This window comes from Taeniopygia guttata, chromosome 6 (assembly GCF_048771995.1).
Source record: "Taeniopygia guttata chromosome 6, bTaeGut7.mat, whole genome shotgun sequence".
Taxonomy (NCBI): domain Eukaryota; kingdom Metazoa; phylum Chordata; class Aves; order Passeriformes; family Estrildidae; genus Taeniopygia; species Taeniopygia guttata.
In genome coordinates, this window is record NC_133031.1 from 23,775,953 (window position 1) to 23,793,392 (window position 17,440).

The following is a 17,440-nucleotide window of genomic DNA, read 5'->3' on the forward strand; positions in this document are numbered from 1 at the left end:
GTACTGTAAGAAAGAATAACACAACACTAGACTCATATTTTCCTGCTCCACTGTCTGTGGAGAGCTATTCTGCCGCTTTGGACCAGAATCCTGCGTTGTCAGTACTCCAGGCTCCTGTGGATGGCAACAATGACTCAGTTATTATGAACTGTTCTTTCGAAGGGGTACACTTGTGTATGTGTACACACATGTGTGAACTGTGAGCACTTTTCAGATCTCACTCTGTGGAGCTCAGAAGGGTGGAATGGACTGCAAGGAAGGGTGCTGGTGAAAAGCCAGCCCTAAATCCATTGTAGCAAGGCCTGGTCTTATGTGGGGAAGACGCTTTATTTTATGTGTCACAGGAATCTGTGAGTGTTGAAAACTGCTGTGCAGCACCAGATGACCCCTGCTGTCACTTCGTGGGTGACAGGTGCTCCTGACCCTGGTCAAGGATAATTAATGAGCATTAAATCACCTTGCTGTTCACCTTCTTTTGCAGGAGTGCAGTACCTAGCTGGTGTTGCTCCAGGTGCCGAGGCAGATGTTCTGGTTACCTGGGATCACCGTTCCCACCATTAATTGTTCACGTTATTAATGAATACTCGGATCAGGTGACGTCGCTAAGCCCAGATCGGAAGACACAGACCCGTGAGCCGGTCGCGGCGTGGCGAGGGGGTGTGGGGGAGGGCAAGTGGCACAGAGGGAGTCCCGTTAATGAATTAATCTGCTAACGAGGGTGGGCTCGGCGGCCCGTGCCCCCTCCGGTCCCGGCAGTCGCCTCCTCCCCCGGAGGGGGCAGTGACAGGCAGCGGCTTCTGCCCCATGTGACTGGGGAGCGGCTGCCCCGTCCATGGCTGGGCCTCCCCCGGGCAGCAGCAGCTCCGGCTCCCGGGGAGGAGGGGCGGGAGCTGCTGCTCCATGGGGAGGAAGGGCAGCCCCCGATCCCCCCAGGCGGAGGGGGGATCCCGGGCCGCCTCCCCCCCCTCCCCGCTCTGGGCCTTACCTGAGGAGCTGCTGCTCCTCATCTGCTCCTACCTGGACGCGCAGGCCTTGGGCCGCCTGGCCCAGGTCTGCCGCCGCCTGCGCTTCCTCAGCAGCCGCGATGTCCTCTGGAGGCGCATAGCCCGCGGCTGCCTCAACTCCGGCTTCACCCAGCTCGGCACCGACCTGTAAGCGCGGCCTTCCCGGCGGAAGGGCGGGGAGCGGCGGCGGCGGCGGCCCGGGCAGGCCGGGGATGCCGCGGCCCAGCCGGTTGCCAGGGCCGCGCTCCCGGCGCGGCCGCCGCTGGGCCGCGAGGGGCGGGGGACGTGTGGCCATGCCCGGGCGCGGTTGCGCCGCCCTTTCCCCGCGTTAGAGGGGCGGCCAGGCACGGGAAGGGCCTCCCCGGGAGGGAGCGGCCGATGGCGCATACCGGGGTGGCGGGGCCCAGCCCCGGCGCTGCCGGAGGGGTGGGGGGAGGCGCCTCTTGTCCCCTGGAGGGAGCGAGGATGGCGGCGGTTTCGCGGGATGTCTCACTGTCAGGCCCAGCGCGTGTGCTGGAGCGTGAGGCCCTCTCCACGGCTGAAGAACTGTGTCCGGTTCTGGCCTTCTCAATACAAGAAAACAGGGAGCTATGGGTGAGGGTCCAGCAGAGGCCACGAAGAATGATAAGGGGTCTGGAACCTCTTCCCTGTGGGGAGAGACTGTGGGAGCCAGGCCTCTTCAGTCTAGAGATGACTGAGAAGGATCTCATCACTGCATATAAGTATCTCAAAGCCAGCAACAGGATGAGTAGCAACGTCCATAAACTAAAACAAACGAAGTTTCACCTCTGCATGAGGAAGAACCTTACGCTGAGGGTGGCCAAGCACTGGAATGGGCTGCCGAGGCAGGGCATGGAGTCTCCCTCTGGAGACATTCAAAACCTACCTGGACTCATGGCTGTGTAACCTGCTCTAGGTCACCCTGCCTTGGCAGGGAGGCTGGACTAGATTATATTCAGAGGTCTTTTCCAACCCTAAAAACTCTGTGATTTTTGTGATCTTCTCAGTCTGCAGACCCCCTCCAAACACTGAGGCCTGGGGGCTTCAGGCTAGGGGAGGTTGGAGCACAAGGAGATGGATGGAGCTGCTGTGTGCAGCACACACCCTGATGTATGCCCACACGCCCTCCCCACTTCTGAGCAGTGATCATTGCCATGGTCTTGAAAACACCTCAGAGAAGAAGCTGCAAGGGAGCAAGGATGGCATCCTGGGAAAAGGCTGGAGAGCGGGCTTAGTGCATTCTTAGGTGAAAGAGCTTTTGTGGGCCCCCACAAACACATGTGTCTTAAATTCTCACAGAGCAGCTTGCTGGTATAAATGGTGATAGCTGGCACAGAGCAAGTGACTCCTGGACTTTTCATGGCTTCTGGGTTTTAAAGTTTTGTGAGTAGGAATTATTTGAGGGTTTTTCCCCCAGTTCAACAGCACAACACAGGTTAGGAATAGGGTCAAGCCCACTAGGCTTTGCAGTATGTATGACGCCAGCATCTTCTTAGATGAAGTGCCTTTGGGGCTTGGGCCTTGGCAGTGGTTGGTGGCGATCCAGAGTTTGCCTTTCCTCTCTCAAATTTGGCTGTGTACCAAATGCCACTTGGAGGCAACCTCACAAAGTGGGCCTTCCTTCCTCATTTAAGGATCCCAAGAGAAGTTCGTGTTCTTAGGATCTACAAATCCCTTCCTATGGCTTCTGTTTAGCTGCCAGCATGGATCTTATCTGTCATTCAGTGACTCAGTATTGTTTCCATAAACACTGTGCTGACATGACTCAAAAGAAGGGATGGCAAGTTTTGACCCCTGTTTTGCTGTCTGATGTTGCCGTCTCATCAATGCATAGACTTTAGAGAAACGATTATGGCTTCTGTTGGCAGGAGCAGAAATTTGCTGGTGCTGAAAATCCTTGTGTTGGGTTTTCAGGCCAGCACTTCAACCCACTCAGTGTTCACAGGTTGGAAGTTAAGCGCAGTTCCCTTGGAAGTCAGCAGGAATAAGCACTGTGGAATGGCTGTGCTTTGGACTCTTTTCTACTGTGATATATGATTTTGTCTCCTGAGGAAATGAAGTCTGTATTTTTCATTAAGAATAAGGTGATACTCTGCTCCTTCAGTTGCAGGAGGGATCAGGTGTACAGCAGAGCAGGTGCAGTGTGTGTAAGGACCACCACTTCCCCCTGCAGAGGAATGCAGGTCTATAAACAGCTTCAGAAGAGATTTGCTAGGTCAGAGGGTTTCAGAGAAGGGAAGGCTGCTTGAGTATAATGAACTCACAGGGATTTCAGTGCTGTTAGATTTGCTATGAACAGGGGTTTTTTTTTTAGTAATTCTAGGATATACTTTTGTGCTGTGTCCTATTTTCAAGTTTTCCCTCAAACAACTCCATTACGGAGAGCTGCTTTTACCATTGGTCAGCACTTCCTTGGTCCTGGGGAGTTCAGTCATAGGTAACACACTAAGTTACATTGCAAGTGTTTATGAAGAAACCTTGAGATATATCTGGAGGATGATTCCTTTCATTACTTTTAACTTCATAGAAGGCTCAAGACAGTCTCCAGTTCCTTGAAATAGTGTACTATATCCTATGGAGAATACCTGAAAAACAAACACTTGTTTTCCCTGGGTGGAGATCCAGCATCTGGGGGCAGTTGCAGGAGTTTTACTCCAGTAGGGTAGACAGTTTGGCAGCAGATACAAGGCAAGGGTATATTGCAAAAACAGGAGGTCTGGTTAGCTGAACATCTGCAGAAGAACCAGTATGGCTGCGTGTGTTGAGCTGTACAGCTGTACAATTTGTACTTAGCTGAAGAAGAGTTTAATAGTCTCTGTGGCAGTGCAAGGGCTAGCCATGTCGCTTCTGTAGCACTTGCTCCTCATGCATGTCTCCAAGATCCAGAGCAATCTCCCAGATTGCTGTTCCTGCAATTAATTTGCAGAGAGATACTGGATTTTATTTGAATAATCAGTACAAGGTGGGGAGGGAGTTTAGGCAAGCTTCTGGGCACACTGTCCTTCTTAATAGCAATTTTAACTTGGAACCTGGTAGATTGCTTGTTGAAGGTTAAATTTGAGCTGAGTAGGTATTTAAGCTAAAACACTACTGTGAAAATAGAATGGTGATGAAGATGTTGGATAGCTGGACCTTCTTGATAACTGTGCTTTCTTAGCAATATGGAATAACTCTTGAGTTTGTCAAACTTGGCTTTGACTCACTCAGGAGCTGAAGCTTCTATTGCATGTTCTGGCTAATGTTGCACAAGGTGAACACTAGTTTTTACTTTTTGAGAGGTTTTTGTGCAATACTGTGTGCAGTTGAGAAAGCAAAGGCTGGAACCGTTTATGGTTAATATACTTAATGAAATAACATGCATGGTTCTCACATTAGATCTTAAACTGATGGTCCCTGGGAGGCTGGCATAAGTTAAAAAGTAGTCTAGGGAGTATTTACAGTTTAAGACAAAAATCCTTCTCAGAACAGTTTGATCATTTCTGCTGTTAAGTGGCTTTTGATAAGCCATCTGTTAATGCTTTGTAAATAGCAATAAATTTGAGCCTAAAGGAGATAGCTGTGAAACTTAACTCCTGCCTCCACTTTCCCATTTTTAAAAAGGTGATTAACTTGAAAATGACACTATTTCTTTAAAATCCTTTTTCTGTTGGGTATATCTTCAGATAATTGTAACAAAAAGGATCAGAAGGAACAAACTTTATCTTGTATGTGAAAAAAATGTTTGCACAGTCGCCTTGCTTATAGAACTTCTTTCTGCCAAAATAGGGAAGAGGTAAAATTGATAAGAAACTGGTTGCAAACCCCTAGCTGTTAGCAGCATAGAGAGGAAAAATAGTAGTATATGTAAAAAAAAAACCAAAAAACCCCCGGTTTTATCTAATTGTTAAAATTGTCATCTTGGCTACATACTTTTAAAAATTGCCAGCTGTGGTTATCTCTGGACTCAGGCTTGCACTTAAACGATATTAAGTTGCTAATGATGTCAAAGGAAGCTGTGAACTTAAAGCCCATACACTAGCTGTTATGTTGAAAGGCATATTCACAACATTGACAATCAGTAATGTATTCCCTTCTGGTAGATTCAGCCAAGTGGGAGCCACAGATGTAAGCCAAGTTAAGTGTTTAAGGCATGGATTCAATTGTGCACTTGTAGAAGAAGAAAGAAGTTTGCTTTGAGGGATGTATCTGTACACTTCATTCCTTTGGCAGAGGGGAGTCACTAGGTTCATAGCCACCTTAGTCACTGTGTGTTAGGGATGGTAGGGGCTGACCTGGAGGAGTTTTAAAGCACATTCTCAGTGTTAAAAATGTGCCATTTCTTCGTTGATTCAGCAGTAACTAAATGTTCAATAGAATACTGTGTCACTATTATGGACGTACAGAGTGGCTTTCCATGGATGTGCTTCTCGGTATCTGAACTGTGAGTCTCTCCAAATCAGGTTGTCACTTTTTCTGTATAAACAAGTTAATTTTATGTACATACCTGTACTGCTACAAGACCTTGTTGTGAGGATGGTAAAAAGAGAGTCCTTATGTTCAGATTTATGCTTTACTCAGTCATAGGAGCAGCTGAAGTAAAAGTTGAGCCATGTCTTCACAATGTAAGGTGAACAGAGAATTTTTTGTTTCAAAAATGCGTGGCAGCATATCACAGAAAAGTTAAGGCTTAGCAACACTTTCTACATCTGAACTGTAGCTGAGTAATAACACAAAGCCTTTGGGGGTTTTGGTGATATAGTGATATTACAGTTGTGTCCTGTAGTCTGTGTCTGTTTTGCCAGCTGTTGTACAGGCCCAGCAAGAGCAGTCTCTGCCCTGATGATCTTGCTGCCTAAATAGCCAGGGTAAACAGGGGCTGGAGGGGAAGGAGAGGCAGGGAGATGTCAACCAAGCTGCCCTCTGTGCAGCAGGTCAGTGTCAGAGCCAGGAATAGCAAAGGGTGCTTTAAGCCTTTATCCAGGGCCTGCTTGCAGGACCACCTTGGACTGGAGAAATTGGAGAGGCAAAGAGCTCATTGTAAGGTGATTCTTTATTTAAGGCATGGAAGAAAGGAATAAAGTTGCAGCTGGGCTAAACTTATTTCCTCTTTGTTACAAAGGAATTTTAGAGGGCAGGTTGAAAGTTGGAACCTAAATAAATTGACAATTTGCTCTGTAATGTATTAATAGATGTCAAAATATAGACGTATTCCACTGCATGTTTTCTTTTTCCCTGTCTCCTGTTCTGCCTTGCCCACTAGGATCGTGGTATATTCTCCAGTTCAGAGAAGTAGATTCATTAATGGACAGATTTATCATTTATGAGTATTTAAGAGCTTGTGTAAGCATTTTGGTGAGTTAATAAAAGCTGTGTTTTCTCCAGATCTTGGAAAAATGTATACACCTACAGGAGCAGGAAATGGACAATCTGTGCAAGTCAAATCCAAATGCAAACTGCAGCAATCATAGGAGACCTCAGCCTTCATCACTGGAGGGGGAGGGAGTGCGAATGCTTGTAAAGCTGCTTCAGTTTCCTTAATCTTTTAAAACTTGAAGTTTAAAGTCTTAAAGTTTCATTTCTTTAAGACAGAAATGAAGAAGGCAATGAACTGGTGCAGATGATGCAGAGGGTAATACTCTGGGGAGGATGTTGCAGTAACAGAAAAAGCTTGGATGAGGAAATGCAGCTCTTGCTTTGTGCTGGAAAAGTTGGTGGTTTTTATAAACTGCTGTTATATTTATTCTTACTCTGTCTTAAAGTGTTAGTGCTGAGCAGGACAGATCTGCCAGGACAGCTCCACAACATTGAAACTGCTGCTTTTTCTGGTAATGTGAAGTTGTTTGTAAGAGTTCTTTGAGGGCTGCCGACCCTTCCCTTAAGATCTTCACTAGTTCAAAGAGAAGAAGAATTTTATGTAGTTCAGGGCTTAAAATACATATGCTTTGTTTGTTGCTGTTACTACCCCTGTTGGACTAGGTATGGGTTATTTCATTCTATCCAAGTACTACCCTTCTCTTTCTAATCAGAATGCACTTCACACTTCTTCAGCAGCTTCAGGTTGTCTCATAATCTTTCCAGGGCAGTGTATTTTTTGAAGAAGCCCAGATTTCATCTCCAAAAAGCCTACAAAACTCCCTGAGAGCGTCCAAATCCTGACTGGAGTTCCTAGCCAGTATCCCATTGCAGTCACTTGTAAGGGAAGGGAGCATCTGGTGGCAGAGTGGCCTGGCTCAGTCTTGGTGGTGGTGGCTTTTTAGGAAGCCTTTGTGAAAGACTGTGTCCTTGTTGTGTGCACAGAAATTTGTTTGCACCTCTGGGTATTATGACAGCCTCTGCCTTCTTCTTGAGGTGACTTGTTCACAAGAGCTGTTTGGTGGAGCAGTTGACAGCCTGGTAACATCTGAGATGGCATAGACACACCAGAGGAAGCAAGGAACAGTGAGGATCAGTCAGCAGAGCTCTTTTCCATCTTGGAGTTATTTGAACCCATGCCCCTTAGGGAGAGGGGAGCACAGAGGACAGGCTGAACATGACAGTAAGCTAAATAAGGGTCATGTGCTAAAGGAATTCAGTTGGAATTTTTGTCCTGGAAGAGACATTTAGAAAACCAGCCGACTTGTTGAGGACAGTAACAGGGGCTCCTGACATAAATAGCTTTTCCCTCTTGGCTGGCTGTTGGTGGCCCATGACTTGTAGCTGCACTCAGACCCTGCCACTCAACAGGTGTGTCCCGACTCCACAAATAAGTGCAGTTGGTCATTGTGTTAGCCAGCCTTGCCACAGGGCCAAGGTTGATAGTGGGGCTTAGCCACTGTGACCTGTTTGTTCTCTCTATGACCCTTCCAGTCAGGCCTCAGGCAGGCTGGTGACAGCTTTTATGCAGACAGCAGATTTTGTCCACAGAAGAAATTCAGTCTCAGCAGGTCTCTGCACACTTGCATTTCCAGATGAGCTTTTCAATACTTAAAATGTAGCAAAACATGAAGGACTTTGGTGGGTTAGGGTGCCCCATGCAGCTGGGAAAATACAGGGCATGACATGTTGGTGTTATCTTCTGTAACATGGCCTATGTTGTTGCAGGCACCACTGTTTTGGCACATGCTGAAATTGTAGACAGCCAACAGAAATCTCCCTGGGATGCAGTACAGAACAGAAGCTCTTGCTGTTGCAGAAATACCATTTCTGGTGGAAAAGGACTTTAGATGGGGAGGGGATCATTGAAGAGAAGATCTGTTGGAGGTGAAGCTTTAGGAGGTGATGTGCCCTGGCTGAGTGAGTCTTTTGTTGCTTTCTTTTGGGGCCCAGGCCAGCAACTGCCTTGGTACCTGAGGTCACCTGGATCAGTGGTGCTCTGTGGGGGCAGTTCCAGTCTCTTACTTCAGCAGCTGGGAAGTGGGCTCCAGAAGGAATATTACATTTCTTTTGGTAACTCTGCCAAGAAAGAGAGGAAATTCATAATTTGAGCAAAATACTTTTAGCTGCTTTTTTTTTTTTTTTTTTTTTTTTTTTTTTTTTTGTAGAGTGGGGAGAGGTAGAAAGGGGGAAATGAAAAATCCTTTATAATGGGTTGCTTGGGATGATTTTTCTCTTGGAGCTCCCTCTCAGGCTGTATGAAATGTTCACCTTCTCTTCCTTAGTGTAACAAAATATATTTTAAAATTACAAAATAAGACTCCTTTGAAAAGGGAGCCTCCATCAGGAGTGCATGCAATTGGAAACATGCATTGGCTCAGGTCATGTATTGCACTATGATTTGGGATCCTGATAGAGTGCTTTTTGGTGGTAATTAGATAATAACAAAGAGAGCCTTGTATGTTGTGAGTAATGTAACTTTATCAAATATTGATAATTGTGATGCCCTAGCAGAGGGCTTTAAGAATATTTTACTTGAGTTTCATTGTGTTTTCATAATCAGTTTTCACTCATTCCTTCATCCTGTGTTTCCTGTCATCCTTCTAGGATGCTGGACGGTACCTTAGTTGCTTTCTGATGAAGGCCTGTGTAGGTCCTGCTAAAAATAGCAGTCCTTCCCCAGTGAGTCAGCCTCAGTAGTCTTGAAGTTCTGTGTTGGGTGGCTTCTCTGGGAACACAAGTGCCAAGATCTTGATTTCACAGAGTAGTTAAGCATGTCCTGAATTTTAAGCATGTAGCTTAGTATTTTTCTGGATGTATACTAAGAAAGATCAAGGTATTCATTGGTCAGTGGATAATGTTCCCTCCATGGCATTTTATATTGCATTTGGCTTCATATGGTAGTTTAGTCTCCTGAATCTTTGGATGTTCAACACAGTTGCTGAAGTAAGAGGTACCTAGTTAAGTCAACCTCTCAGTGCAGATGTCTGATGTCTGTTGATTGCCTTGGTTGTCATGGAAAAATTCTTAAAAGGTTACAAGTGTAGAAGGTGTGTTGATCATGACTAAAACAAACTAGGCTCTTGTAGGGGAGAAAATGAGTTTTTTATCAAATTGTTAAGTTTATACGGTGATGCCATTTTTAACTTTCAAAGATTTGAGAATCGTTCTCAGGCATTGCAGTGATACTCATCACATTTTTTGATGCATTCTGGGAATTGCTCTGGAGGGATGCTGCTGTGGGAGCAAACAAGTGGTCAGATTGTATCACAGCACTTGATTCCATAGCTGGGCTTGGTTTAACTTCAGGTATGAGGGATCGAATATCTCTGACTAACACTGCACTTCAGCATTGGCTGCCCCATTATTGGCAAAGGGGAGGGATGTATCAGTCCAATTTCTACATAATCTTTCTCCATATGGTCTGTCCCTTTTCTTGCATCTACTTTGAATAAATTAAATGTATGGGATATAAAAGGAGGATACTTTTAGGACATGTTTAAATTAGGTGGATTCAGAGTTGCTATATGGAGGAGGAAGGCTGGATGAATAAATAATATATAAATTAAGATAAAACAAAGACAAAACTTAACACCATAACCACCCCCCTTCCAAATCTCATCAGACCTCCCCACCCAACCCTCATCCCCTCCTTGCAGGAACTGTTGATGTGTGGGAAAGAACGAGGTGTCTGTTTCAGGAGTAAGTTCAACAGTGAACTGGGGTTCTGGGCCGAGCCAATGTGTGACTCTTCAGAACTTTCATTTTCAGCAGTTGGAGGGTCAAGGCCTGCTAGAAAGGGGACCAGCAGTGTAAGATGAAGGCTGCTTTTTTGACCTTGGAGTCACCTTTTTCAGAGCCTTGGAAATTACATCTAGTCTTAGAAGGGTTTATGCATTGAGCTCAGAATGTCTGTTTGGGCCAGCATGTGTTAGGAGGGGGATGTAGCATGAGTGTGTTTTCCATCACTGTGCAAGCTGGTGACTTAAAATCTGTATGTGGGGAGAACTTAACTGAGGGTTGAGTGTAGGGAGGAGAAGTGTTTTGGAGTACTGAATGGAATTGCATGTAGGCGGAGAGCCTGAACTCTGTCTGGGAGAGTAATAAGCAATGATGAGAGTGGATCTGACCTGACTTTTCAGTACTGTGCATTCCTCATCTCAGACACTATCTGGCCTCATGAGCTCTTGCAAGTGCTCCCTTTAAAAAAGGAATTCCTCTTCTTGCAGCCTAGTCTAACTCTATTTTGGTTTTGTTTGTTTGTTTTTAAATGGCTATGAAAAATAAAGAGCCTGTAGCTTTCTAAATTCAATTTTAATTGGTGTGGCTCTACTGATCATAAATGTAAAGTTGCAAAGCTTTCTAGAGGATGAAAAGCTTTTCTGTGTGTGGTTTCTGTTTTTGTTTAAAATGGGTCACATGCCCAGGAATGCAGTCAAATTATAATGGTGACTAAGTGCCGGAAAGCATAGAAAAGAGGAGGGAAGGGTGAACAGAAAAAAAGGAGCCTGAGGCTATGGAAGGAAGGCTGGGAAAATAAGAATCTGGCCAGACCCCAGGGCCAGGTTAGAGATTCGTACACCCATTAACACCGGAGATGTTTATTTACAGGGAGCCAATCTTTGTTTTAAAAATGACAGAGTACCCAAAAATGCTACTTTTAGGAAGTGGATTGGAGAGACTGTAGGGATGGGAGGAAGAAACTGATTCTCATGAGGCACCAGTTCCCATCTCTCGAGAATCTTCTTCCTATGAATCTGGGTGTGTTGGCTGTTGAGAAATGCATGAATGTGGGATAAACTCTTGTAGCCTAGTAAGTGTAAGTTACAAAGGACTAGAGTTTCTTCTTGTTTGTAGTTTTCTGATCTTTTCTATCTAAGCAGCTCCAGAAGGATATTGAATAATTAAATTTATGATATGAGAAAGATGGGAGCTAAGGCTGCCTTTCCCCGTGTCTTTAATCAACTCTGGTCATGAAAACAAAACAGGTGTTGAACAGCTGCTTGAACTGAGTAGATTCATGTAGACTCTAAGGAGACCTTGTCCCAGGTCTCCGTGGTACCTACTTTTTGTCGCATCTTGAAGAGTATTGATCTTGGTTTGTCTCAGTTCATTCCAATAACTTTGATTTGTAGCCCAGCAACAGCTATATGAGCTATAGTCTCTCTTTTAGTAGCTTTGTCTGTCTATAAAGAGAGAATTTTCCAGCGATATGCTGGAATTCTCTGTCCTTTGGTGAGCTGCTGCAAAATATAATTTTTCTTGGGGTGTGTGTGCATTGGATTGTTTATACACATTAATGTATTTTATCTTTAGTTTAAACACATCTTGATTTCTGATTGTTGTATCTGGTTATGGGATTGTCAGGCAGGTGATACTCTGGAACAGTTTCTTTCCTAGTGCTTCCGGATAGACACTCTGTGGCTTCTCGCTTCAATGTTCTCCTGACTAGTGTTTCCTCCATCTGTTCTTGTGTGGTGTTGTCCTTATCTTAAATAGCTCTTGTCAGTCTCTATTAAAAGGGTGATGTCCTATATCTCTGGTTCTTCTGGTGGTTTCTTTCTGTGCCATCTTGTTTGGATTACATTTTGTCTGAACCTGTGCTGCATTCAGTATACTTGGTCAAGTCTTGATCATATTTAAGGTTTGTGATCATCAGAGGTGGCTTTCTTTGCTGGTAATCCCCCACTCTTGTCAGTGTTCATTTCTTGTCAGCTCTCACAAATGTCCTCACTGTAGTGTGGCACTGGCACCATCAGTATGTCAGTTCATCATTTTGGAACCAGGGTGAGAGCTTACCTATGGCTATCTTGAATGCATTTGTTGTCCAGAAGGCATCAGTCTTGTTTGCTAATGTCATCTCTCCTTCTCTGTCTGCAGAGCTGCTGGCATTCCAGTGAAGGAAAGGGTGAAGGTGTCTCAGAACTGGAGGCATGGACGCTGCCGGAGGGAGACAGTCCTGAAATGGAAATGCAAGCAAGTGGCTTCTTCCTCTTCTTCTTTGTTATGTGACAGCTGTTGTGGGGCCTTGGGTTTGTGCCTGTTCCCTGAAATGAGATGCTTCCAGCTCTTTGTGCTCCATGAGGTCTTACAAGTGATTGTTGCTGGCTTAATTTGGCTGTTCCTGGGTAACTGGAGTTGTTGCCTTGCCCTAGGGATTCATGATGAGTGTCAGGAGTTTCTTTCTTAGTAATTTGAATTTGTTCTGATCTGTATAGTTCTAGTCACATTTAGCAACCTTTACTACAAACTGTTGCATTCATGTCTACTGCTGTGTACCACAAGCAATCTTTTGTCCTGCTCTCACAACGAGCCCACCTTGATCCCAGATATGGACTTATATGTCCCCTCAAAATGCTTCGTTTGTCTCCTGTGCTTTATCCTGGATCCTGATTTGGATGTACAAATCTAAAATGCTAATTGCCATTCATCTGCTTTTTGCTCCTTCATACTCATTCTTCTCTCCTTCACTTAAAAAGAAAGTATATTTGACATTAATGATGGGAGCTTGTTGTTCAATTCTTGTTTGCAAAGCTGTACTTGGCTTTCAAAGCACAGCATATGATAGGTCTCTTGTCTGAGCTGCACATCGAAATTTTCAGCCTTCACATCATCAGACTGAAGGAAAAATGAAAAAGACTGTGGTTTGTTAGCTGCTGAAGAACAGGGACCTTCTACTGAGCTTTCATACCTCTTTGTGTTGTGTAGATTGAAGTGGTGGATAATGTGCCACTTCTTGCCTAGAGTCCTGGGAACAGCTGTAATGAGCAGAGTGGGTTTTGATGCAGGCTGTATACCTGCCTTTGAAGTGCTTGCAACCATCTGTGAAGACAGGCTCTGTGGATATTAGAGATCATTACTAAACCAGCTTCCCAAGTGAAAAGGCAAGGACTGATTTAATGAGGCCACCATCCAAATGGCATCTCCTAATTTTCATTTATTTTGCTTCAGATTTGTTACTTCTCCTTATGAAAAAGCCATAGAAAAATGTAAAAAGCTTAACTCCTGCAAAAGGAGAGCTGTAGAAACTGGCTGTAGTCTAGGTAAGCTGGATATTCACTTGCTTTTAGAGGGCTGCGTAGGAGTGGAGGAAGGAAGGGGAAATCAAAGCCTGCCTAAACCCAAAGCTCCTGCTTTAAAGATACCTCTTACTTTTTCCATGTATATGATCAAGTCCCAGATGAATATTATAAACTCAACTGCTTTGTCCATGTGATTAAAGGCCTGTTTCTGGAGATGAATACAGGCAAGCAGGAACCTTCTGTCTAATGAGCAGTCTTGTTCTCTTGCTTGTTTCTAGTTGTTCATTGTGATGTTACAAGGTACAGCTGTGTGTAATGACTCTGATGACACTGAAAATCATGACCTCTGAGGATAAATGTTCTAAAAAAAAGAGTGAGACAGGTTTTTATGAGAAGCCCCACTGCTTTCAAAGCCATTTGTTCCTGAATAGTTTGAAAACTGAAAGGCTGCTCTGTAGAAAGGCTCTGGATTTCCTCGGTGTTTCCGTGGACATTGATGCACTTGGCAATGACTGCAAGGCAGAGACAATTTCACACATCCATGCCCCATAGGACATGAGTCCCATGTGTCTTTGAATCTGGCTTCACTGTATCCAGAAATCTTATTTCTGATTCTCTGTTTGCTACAGAGAGCAAAATCTTGAGAAAAGCTCTCACTGCCTAAGTGTGTATTGTATCCTATTTTCTTCTGTATTTTGGTTTTGTTTCAAGAATAAACTTCTTGAGATGGCAGACTTGATTCAGATATTGCTTGAGTATCTTGTCCTCTTCTTGATCTCCCAGAAAGTAAAGCATATTTTCTATATGTAACATTAATCTTCAAAATACTTTGGAATCGTTTTTTTGGTTCCACTGCTCATGGCCTGGAACCTGTCCGTATAAATGTGCCACTGTCCCATAGAAAGCAGTGGGCAGAAAGGGCGTATGGGCTCTTCTAAAAGATGGGCAAGAGAAATCAAGAGCTTGCTCTACAGCTTATGACTCAGCAGGGGAAGAGGTGTGAATGTAGAGAAATACATCCTCTGTATGATGAGCATAAAGTTCTTGGGTAGCCTCAGAGTGCAGGAGGCGGGTGACTTTCTGTCTGTAGAAAGATCTGTGGTATTTTGGTGATGTGCTCCCCTGCTTAGAGGTGTGTGCAACAGTGGCAGCTTTGTGGTCTCTGCTGGGCACCAGCAAATAGTGTTCAGGATCAAGAGTGACTGTTTGAACCAACAGCCTCACATTGAATGCTCTCTTAGAAATGCTCAGCATAGCTCACCAACACCAGGGTCTAGTTTCTTAAAAAGTACAGAGCTCACATGCAGGCTTGGAGGCTCTTAAGTATTTCCTATCTATGTTCACTAGACTTTTGGCTATCTTCTCTTTTGGAGATTCCATGCTTCCTTTTCTTCAGCTCTGGGTTAGAAAAATGCCAGCAATGTAATCTACTTTTTATGTTGCTGGAGAAGCTTCATTTGTAGCTGTGCTTCTATATTAAGCCCTGCTTTTGCATCTGACCTGCTGCTCCAACTTCACTTTTCTTGAGCAGGCATTTGTTTTTGTTGATATGTTTGCATATGGAATTTTTTTCTATTTCTATGTGAGGTTGATTTGTTTTGTTTTCTTCTCCTCACTCCTGCATGCCCCCAACCTACTGTCTGTTTGCAGTCTGATGCCCTGGATGGAGCTGGATGGCGAATATCTCTACCTGTCTCAAGCAGAGAACATCCAGGCCTACCACCTCTGTGCAGAGGGGTCAGGTTTGGAGCTCCACCCTCAAGCCATCTTCTCTGGCCACCAGGAGGATGTGTGTCGCTTTGTTCTTGTCAACTCCCACATTGTCAGTGGAGGGGGGTAAGTTGGGTGAATGAAGGAGCCAAGGGTTTTGCCACTGAAGTTGGAAAGATTCTGTGTGACTCCAGCCCAGAGCAGAGGAGCCAGTTTTGCTACACAGCATCCTCATACTTGGCTGTGGTCAGCTGCTTCCGCTTCCTCATTTATAATTTTGGTTCTGACCTGAAAAAGCTTCTCCTGCAGTATTGAAGGAGCTGAGTCTCATACTGTTGACCTTAAAAAGTGTCCTTTGCTCTTGTAAACTTTTGTTGATGTCCACAGGATTGTGGAATTGGGAATGACTGATCAGGCAAACCTGACTGGTATGCAAATTCCATTTCTTTCTCTGTTAGAGCCAGGGTACATAGACACTTCTAATAATCAGTACTGTTGGTTAGCTGGGACTGCAGTAGTGCAGAAAGTTTTCTGGAGATAAGTGTGTGTTTATTAGACCCACTGATATAATTGTGGAGAGGGGAAAATCTGCCAAGTATTCCAGCACACACACACTTCTCCAATTAATTTTGCATTTGACTGAACTTTTATGGTTACAGCAAGTGACAGGACTTTCATTAATAGCTAAAACTATAAAAATATACACAACAGTTAAGCACAGAATTGGGAGAGACGAGCATGGCTATCTGCCCTGGGTATTGTGGGACTTTCCCCTGTGAACTGTAGACCAAAATTCAGGTGAAAATGAAGGCTTGCATTTAAAATTCCAGTAACTGTGTTGGTTGAAAAAGGTCTAAATGTCTGGGTAGTTAATTCAAAGCACAGCACCCTGCATGGCTGCTCTGAAATGAATGAAAAGCTGAGGCTTGGACATGGGTGAGAATGTCCTCTTACTTGTTCCCTTACTCCAGTCATTCAGCACACAGACAGGATTCTGGCAAGCTCAAAGCAGTAGGAGGAGGAATAGCTTCTTTGCTATAGTTTCTGCAGCTTAACACAAAGTGAAGGGTGGAAAGATAGTCAGGAAAACTTTCATGTGCATCAGATCAGGCTTTAACTGGCCAGATGTGGAATTGCAAGAGAACAGGTGATGTGTGAAGAGTGGAGGGTTAATAATGCTGCATGAATTTCAGCCCCTGTCAGAGACCAGTCCTGGTCTTTTTGTAGCACTCCAAAGCATTAGTGGAAGGTGCATGTCCAAGAGGTACAAATTTTCTGCCTGTGGATTTGTTTTCAGAGATGGAAGTGTTGTCCTTCACAAGATCCATGGCTCCTACAGCGTCAAATTCTCTGCACATGAACAGGAGGTGAACTGTGTGGACTTCCAAGGTGGCCTCATTGTCAGCGGCTCCCGGGACCGAACAGCGAAGGTGAGCAGGGGATGTTTCAGCAGCTGCAGGTGCTACTGTAGAGGTGACTTCAGAGGTCTTGTGCTGTGAATATTTAAGTGTCAGCAGAACTGTTTTGAGCCCTGTACTCCCTGCAGGAGGAATGCTGACTGTCTTGGCTTATGTCTCTGAAAAGATGCTTGCTCTGCCAGGCTTGTTAGAAAGAGATTTGGCAGTAATTTACAGCATCAGCTGCTGGCTTAAACTTGGAAGTGCAGAAGGCAGCAGCTGATGTTTTGCTTCTTTCCCTGTACATCCATCTACATTGTAGTGGAGATGCATGCCAGTTGATGTGAAATTTGCTGTAGGGATCTCAAACACATCCTTGTTTTGTGATTTAACATTGCAGTGTAGGCTAACATACTCTCTGTTATATATGCAATCTCTGTAAAGGATAGGATGATGTCTTTTCCAAATCTATGGTTATTTGCTAATTTTGTGGTTTATTTTTTTGTGTGTAGATTTTCTTGGTTTTGTTTTTGTTGGGTTTTTTTTTTTTTTTTCTTCCAATGGTTCTTGGTTTGCAAACAGGAATGAAGTTAGACTATGAGAATTATTAGCTCCCATTTTTATCTTCCAGCTGGCATCACTGCATCCTGTTACGTAATTTTAGACTATTTCTTTTTGGGTCAGGACCTTGTTGATTTTTGTCCTTCTGGATGTGGTAGGCAATGGTTTGTTCATGTGTGGACCTGGAGAGTTGTTCATCGGAGCTGTAATCAGCTCTGTTTGACCAGTTTAGGAATCTCTACACAGATGTTTCACCCTTACCCTGCTAGCATGATGCAGTACCTGTAGTATCTTCACAACCACTTGTTTCATTGTTGGAAGTGGTTGCTGTGTGTTGAATATGTTGGTTTTTGCTCCAGGTAGCCTGATAGACACTCTTGGTCCCTGGTTTATATCATAGAGCATTCATGGAGGT

The 17,440-nt window shown here is 44.5% G+C and overlaps 1 protein-coding gene across 3 annotated transcripts in view; it reads left to right on the plus strand.

Moving 5' to 3' along the window:
* Positions 1 to 561: 561 nt before the first annotated feature.
* FBXW4 (F-box and WD repeat domain containing 4) overlaps positions 562 to 17,440 on the plus strand; it is a 60,202-nt gene continuing 43,323 nt past the window's right edge. For 2 of the 3 annotated variants that reach the window (XM_004174861.6, XM_030276272.4), the window contains exons 1-4: positions 764 to 1,151; positions 12,216 to 12,311; positions 15,008 to 15,193; positions 16,365 to 16,497. In XM_004174861.6, coding sequence (XP_004174909.5) covers positions 901 to 1,151; positions 12,216 to 12,311; positions 15,008 to 15,193; positions 16,365 to 16,497 — 666 coding nt within the window. In that variant the 5' untranslated portion in view covers positions 764 to 900. Of the gene's footprint in view, positions 594 to 763; positions 1,152 to 12,215; positions 12,312 to 15,007; positions 15,194 to 16,364; positions 16,498 to 17,440 lie in introns of those variants that run through there. The other variant, XM_030276273.4, reaches the window with a different exon arrangement.